Here is a 7,222-nt window from a genome sequence, read left to right as displayed (position 1 = left end):
TACGTGTGTGTGTGTGTGTGTGTGTGTGTACTACTACTACTACTACTACTACTACTACTACTACTACTACTACTACTACTACTACTACTACTACTACTACTACTACTACTACTACTACTACTACTACTACTACTACTACTACTACTAATACTACTACTACTACTACTACTACTACTACTACTACTACTACTAACACACACACACACACACACACACACACACACACACACACACACACACACACACACACACACACACACACACACACACACACGTCTTCAACCAGAAGCCCACCTCCCACCCCCGAACAAAGTGGCGATCCCTTTTACAATTAGCATAGTCGTCTCTTCAGATGCCTGTTAAATAAGCTAAAATCATTAGAACCCAAAGTCTGTCGATAAAGCCCCCTCTCTGATGTGTCCAGCTGCATCGACAGCTGACTGACACACGCGCACACACACACACTCTCACACACACACGCCTTCTTCCTCCCATGACCCGTCTTTTGAACTTTGTCTTGGAAGCCGGCCAGCTCTTCAGTACTCTTTAATTACAAGGGGGGAGCTGTCAATACAATGTGTTTAAATGGGAGAATGCAATGCGAGAGCTTTGAATAGGACGGGAGGGGCCTTTTGTTCTGATTCTGCCACCAACATCAACACAGACACATGAGGCAGACAAACAAATTCAGAACTTTTTCTCAAATATGCCAATTTCGTCTCTCTGACTCATGCATAAACACATATTCAAACATAAAACATTAGTGCATACTTAAATGTGAGCCACTGAACAATGATTTGCCACACGCATAGAGCACATACTGTCATGCACATGCAGAAGATATTGACATGTTGTTTTCCTGTGGGCTATGTGACAATCAATCTCTTGGCTGTGTGTGTGTGTGTGTGTGTGTGTGTGTGTGTGTGTGTGTGTGTGTGTGTGTGTGTGTGTGTGTGTGTGTGTGTGTGTGTGTGTGTGTGTGTATTGGTCTATGAAATGTGAGAATTCTGGCTGGTTCTGCCGGCTAGACACAGTGTTGATGGTCGTGTTGATGGTTATGAATATTCTGGTCCGTAACATTTCCCAACAGCACTTAGGAATTGCTCATTTTGTCTGATTGAAATCAAACACTGAGGAAATGTAGCTTCCCAAAGATATACAATTTATAAAAACACCAACTCAGAAGCTGAAATCAGAGAATATTTTCTTGTTAATTGTTAAATGTAGAGACAATAATCTCTAAATCAACTGATGGTGTAGGCTCTTGAATCCAGGTCTGCTGTCAAGTTCAAGGCAATTGAAGAGCTGGAAAGATAGACGACTAATTGAGTAAATATCAAATAGAGTATTTTCTATTCTGTAGACAGAAACATTGCATGCTGTTAAAAGCTCAAATCCTTTGCCTGTGGAACATGCAATTAAAAAAATATCCAGATAATTTCAGGGAGGATTTATCTATTAAAATAATGAAGTCACTATGGAGAAAACTCACATTTGAACTAGTCGTTCCTTTAACTGAAGGCAACATAAACAGCTGACGCCCAAATAAGAACTTTGCTTCATCGCCTAGACTCTCTAACTGCTCTTCAAGACAACAGAATGCTAGCATTAGCATTTTGAAGGGCACTGACACTAATTAATTCACAGGATGCTAATCGTCTGCATTAATGAAGCCAAGCCTTAAGAAATGTTAGCAAACGTGCCCCACATGTAAAGACAGCTAAACTAGCCATGGGAAACAAGAGGCACGTGTGTGTGTCTTTGTGTGTTGTGTGTGTCTGTGCATTCATTTACATGTGTGTGTGTGCATTGTGGGTTCTGTGTTAACATGTGTGTTTTAACAGCCTTATGTGCTCGTGCTCATTAACGTCTGCTGTTTTACTTGTGAGTGTACTGCGGGTCAGAGCACAGGCAGCAGCCATGTCTACCAGCTTAAATACTTAGCACACAGCATTAATCAAAAACAATGTGAAACTCATTAAACTTCATTTAAACTTACTGCTATTATAGGCTGTAATTCAGGTAACCACTTATTCAAATCCAGATTAATAAGAAAGGAGATTGTTTTAATTGAGATAAACAGTAATACTTTTAATTGGTACATTAGGCACTTTATCATGGATTGTTTCACTTTGCGTAATATACTTTTATATAATATATGTATATAAATATTTCTTTAATAAAAGCAAATCTATGATGTATGATAAATGGCTAAATATAGAGCCTGCAGATGTTCTCATACAAATATATTAACAAAAAGGGAAAAGGACAAAAAAGAGATCTTAAAAACTCTGGTTTTTCAATTATATTTGTTTAATCAACGGAAATAACAACCATCCTTATTAACCTTAATAAATACATTTTCCCTATTGCTTTCTATTATATGAAAAAAAGGACCACTCACTATTTAAACTGGGGAAAAAGTAAAACCTCGGAGAACAGATAGAAGCTGAGTTTTCTATTGATCCCTAAAGAATCCAACACAGTGACTGGTCTGCTCCTGCATACTGATACATTACGCTCTATAGGTCCAACACATGTGATTGTGTTTGTGCACGAGTAAGTGTGCATTTCTTTGTGTGTGTGTTCACACATTTTATGTTGAATTGATTGGATCTGAACAAAACCATTTTTCGGTTTATGTTTGATATTATGCATGTTTTCATAGATTCTTTGCCTTGGTTTTTTTAATGTGTAGGTATGTGTCAACCCAGCACACATGCATAGCGTGCGCTCTGAGAAGCACCATAGCATTGTTTTAAGGTGTCTTCATGCACTCATCGGTCTCACCCTCTCTGCAGATCTGGTTTGTGTGTGTAAGTGTGTGTGTTGGGGCGTGGCGGCCTATCAATAGTTTCCTTGTGATTATTATTTAACATGCATGTAGTCATTGATCGGAGACATTGATCGGAGGTTGGGAGCTAAAGGCCAACTCACATTAAGACTTTGCCTCCCTAAGGGGCAATATGGAGCATTATTATTGAGGGACATTCTCAGCCTTTACTGCCACTTGTGCTGAGACGCACCTTACGTGCCAGCTCAAAGAGAGATTACAGATGTGTGCAGGCAAATGCTTATCCACACACACACACACACACACACACACACACACACACACACACACACACACACACACACACACACACACACACACACACACACACACACACACACTCTCTGTTAGTGCGTCTCTCCATCATTCCACAAGTCTATCTCTTTCTTCTCCGCCCACTCGTCTCGCTGTGTGTCCATTCATCACACCCACAAATCCACACTTTAAAGACAGAGAAAGAGGCAGCGACTGATTTTAAAGCCCTTTTTCTGGCTTTAGTTTTTACTATAAAATGTAAAGTGTAATGACATTTTGAACTAAAGAGTGTTTAGTTTAATGTACTACATTCATCATTATACTTTTAGAGACTTATTTTGTCTGCAGAAATAGATACTGATGGTCTATATTTGATTGCAATTGAAGTGTTTTGCACTTTTTTATACATACAAATGTCACAGTTTAGTACGCCTTAAACAATATCCACCAATGAGCATGTGGCATTGAGCCTGTTTGGGTATTGGATTGGATCTTTAGCCCCCTCTCCCCTTTCTAGCACTGAGCTTTCGGCACTGCAAGCAAGCCTGCATTTATTGCTGGAAAATTCAAAACATAAGCAAACATAAGCATTCAAAGCATAAGCAGGGTGGTGGTGGCAAAGTCGATAGGGACTTGGCTTGGCATCTGGAAGGTCACCAGTTCAAGTCCCGGCAAGACCAAGTGCTACCGAGGTGTCCCTGAGCAAGGCACCGTTCCCTACACTGCTTCCCGGGCGCTGTACATAATGGCAGCCCACTGCTCCTAACACTAGGATGGGTCAAATGCAGAGAAACCTTTTCGTTACATGATACCTGTACTACGTAATGACAATAAATTGAATCTAATCTAATCCCAAAAAAAAAAAAGTTATGTCAGCCAAAGACTTCACTGCACACTGGGAGGGCTGAGGCTTATATTAAATACATTTTCAAATGTTATAATGTTCTAATAATAAATACAACTAACCACAACCTGCTTTTTCCCTTTTTTTGATCTATCAAAACATCTGTGGGATATAAAACATGCCTTATCAAATATATTTGTGTCCACTTTAAATGTGTAATGGCGTATTCGTCTTCTTTTCCCTCCAGACTCCATGCACATCGAAGACGTGGACGCAGTGCAGAAGCTCCAGGATGTGCTCCACGAGGCCCTGCAGGACTACGAGGCCGCCCAGCACCAGGAGGACCCCCGCCGGGCGGGCAAGCTGCTCATGACCCTCCCCCTGCTCCGCCAGACCTCCACCAAGGCCGTGCAACACTTCTACAGCATCAAGCAGGACGGCAAAGTCCCAATGCACAAACTGTTCCTGGAGCTGCTGGAAGCCAAGGTCTGAGGATGGAAGGACAGCCAGTCTGAATCTCACTCTGAATGACCTCTTGCTCTTTAACACGCACACACTCTAACACACACGCACCCAGACACAAACATATGTCCCTTAAGTTTGTCTGCTGACACGTCCCCATATGAAGAAACGAGTAACCGAAACCTCTCACCTGAACCTCCACGGTCTTTGACGAAGGGCGCTCACTTGACCTTTTTGTTTTGGGGAAGATGCTGACGGACTGACTTGACCCCCATATGACGAAGGAAAGAAGATATTTCCTTTTAAAACTCTTATCGATCACTCGACAGTGAACATTGAAGAGAGCAAAACTGATGCATTAAATAACAATTAAGATGTTATTAAAGACGAACGCTTGAATGAGGACACATTTAAAAACTGACTGAAACTCTTTCAGTTCTGAGAGACTCTAAGACTGCACTCGTGTCTCCTTTCCCTCCCTATTTCCCCCAACAGAGTTTTTTTAAGTGTTCTAGAAGAAAACAAGAGGAGAAAAAAAGAACACTGAAGCAGTATTTAATGACATGTGTTGTAAAAAGTACTTGTACAATGAAATGTGGATGGATGGACAGAAAGAAAAGAAGAGGAGATTTGCCCTGCCAAAGAATGGAGCTCACCCATTCAGAGGATGCCAGCAAACTTTGTCACAACTCAAAACTGTTTCTGGTTAAACTACCGGTTGCTTCTGGTGCTGCTGGTTTTCAGTTTCACCATTCAAATGTTTCTGGTTGTCATAAAAACCAGCAGAGCCAGGGCCAGGATTAGAAACCACTGCTGTCAACACTCTCTGGTTCTCCCTAAATTCAGATCCTGGCTTCCCGGGTCTCCCCAACTTCAACTTTACTTTTATTAGGATCCCGGCCTCCAAAACCTGTCAGTATAACCATAAAGATAGTGTTTGCACACTTGACAAGCTGAAAATGTTTCCAAATATTGAAACCACCTGAGTTTATAATTCAAAAATATTAACAAAATAAGACTTGATCTAACGGATTCCTGCTTGTCCAACTGGTAGTTGTAGGCCCGGTCTACATTCTCTGTATTTATTCGGTCAGACCCTCCTCTTGTGTTCTGATGTCTTTGTGAAAGCTTTCAGCGCTCAATGGTTCCGGTTTGTAGCTCTCCACACAAGTCAGTAGAGATTTCAGTCTGTCATCGTGCCATTAAGATTACTCCAGTCCGTGCTCATTACCCAAACTCCAAAAACCTCAAAGTGTCACTGCAGAACTTCCCTCTCTCTCCGCTGCATTCACAACCTCCAGCTCTCCTCCTGCGTCAGAAGATATTTCTGTCGTTCATTCGGAGATTGCAGGGGCGCTTCAGTCACTCAACACAATACAAACCAGAAGGAAAGGTGTGCTGACAAAACTGACTACTGAAGAACAACTATTGTTGCTTTCAAACTCTTATTTATTTTGTTTATTTCTATCTTGAAAATAATCTTAGCGATGAAACCAGTACTAGGGTTGTAAATAATTGTCATCCTGTATATGACATATAACACGGCTTTGTTTTTGTTATTAATATTGTCTTCTTAAAACTGAATCAATCAATATGTCTTTCCTTTTTTCTATCAGCTTGACCACTTTCAGCAATTATCATATATATATATATATAAATATAACAAGTAATAATGTATTAACAAATCAGCGTTTATCTTAGAAAACTCTGAGCAATAGTGGTTTTTAAAGGAGGGGTTTGTGCATATGGACTAAGTCTGCAATATTAACATAATGTGCCAGTCTTAAACTCGGGAAAGAGAGAGGATGGGGGTCAGAGGGCAGTTTGTAGCTTCTCATTCTCTCTCTGTCACTTGCCATACGCTATTAGATAACAGTCAATATTTTATTTGTAAGAGGAAGCTAGACACGAATAAATATGGACCAGAAATGTGAGGATGAGATGCTAACGCTGCCGTCACCGAAAAAGCCATGTGAACAACGCATGTTTGGCTGAAGAACTAACACAAGCAGCTAAAGACTAACATGACCCCAAGTTGCACCTTTGTTGTGACCATGCTCTGTCACTTTAAATCTAATTAAACTAGACAGTTATTTATTTGAAATCAGCTGTTCAGTCAAACATAGTTTTTGTCCTCAATGCGTATGTTTATTTAGCCACGTGGCCGAGTGTGGGGACCTTCAGAATAACCTGAATCTGTGCTGAGGGAAACAGTGCTGCAAACAAAAGATCGCTATTGCACTTGTTGTTGTTTATAAGCATCTATGACAACATCTTAAAACCAATGATCCTACCAAATATAGTAGAAATTGATGGAATTAATTATAGGTAATCTTTAGAGTAAATTATACAAGGGAATTATAAAGATATGACTGATACTCATACATTTGATTTTAAGCTTGTCTACTTGTACTAAATATGTACAACGCTATGTGTATTTCAAGTCTCATCAAATATAATTTTTAGGGAAGTTGATTCAATTAAATAATTGAACTTTTAAATTGTCATTTTTTAAAGAGATTTTCCAGGCATTTTTCAAGTCAAAAATGGCCGGTTAAATTTAAGTGCAGGGTTTATTGGCAAGAGATGGAAAGCTGAGCTTACAGGAATCTGAGTGACATTTTACAGTCAAGTGAAGAATCATTGATTTCATCGTTAAAGCAAGATTGTATGGCTGACTGATCACACCTTAAACAGGTGAAGACAGTCCAGGGATTTTTTTTAAATGTCATTTTTAAAGCCGAATAAGAATGCCAAAATGTGTAATGTAGACGACAGTGTAATCTAATATAAAATGGCGACTTGTCACAGCTGAGGAGTGCTGCAGT

The 7,222-nt window shown here is 40.0% G+C and overlaps 1 protein-coding gene across 3 annotated transcripts in view; it reads left to right on the top strand.

The window, feature by feature from the left end:
* Positions 1-6,021, top strand: part of esrrga (estrogen-related receptor gamma a) — a 75,661-nt gene extending 69,640 nt beyond the window's left edge. For all 3 annotated transcript variants that reach the window (XM_010792798.1, XM_010792797.1, XM_010792796.1), the window contains one exon: positions 4,180-6,021. In XM_010792798.1, coding sequence (XP_010791100.1) covers positions 4,180-4,424 — 245 coding nt within the window. In that variant the 3' untranslated portion in view covers positions 4,425-6,021. The remainder of the gene's footprint in view (positions 1-4,179) is intronic.
* Positions 6,022-7,222: the final 1,201 nt, after the last annotated feature.

The sequence above is a fragment of the Notothenia coriiceps genome, unplaced genomic scaffold (assembly GCF_000735185.1).
Source record: "Notothenia coriiceps isolate Sejong01 unplaced genomic scaffold, NC01 NC01_scaffold00036553, whole genome shotgun sequence".
Lineage (NCBI taxonomy): Eukaryota > Metazoa > Chordata > Actinopteri > Perciformes > Nototheniidae > Notothenia > Notothenia coriiceps.
The sequence above is the reverse complement of the archived record's forward strand: the minus strand, read 5'-3'. Positions and strand labels throughout refer to the sequence as shown.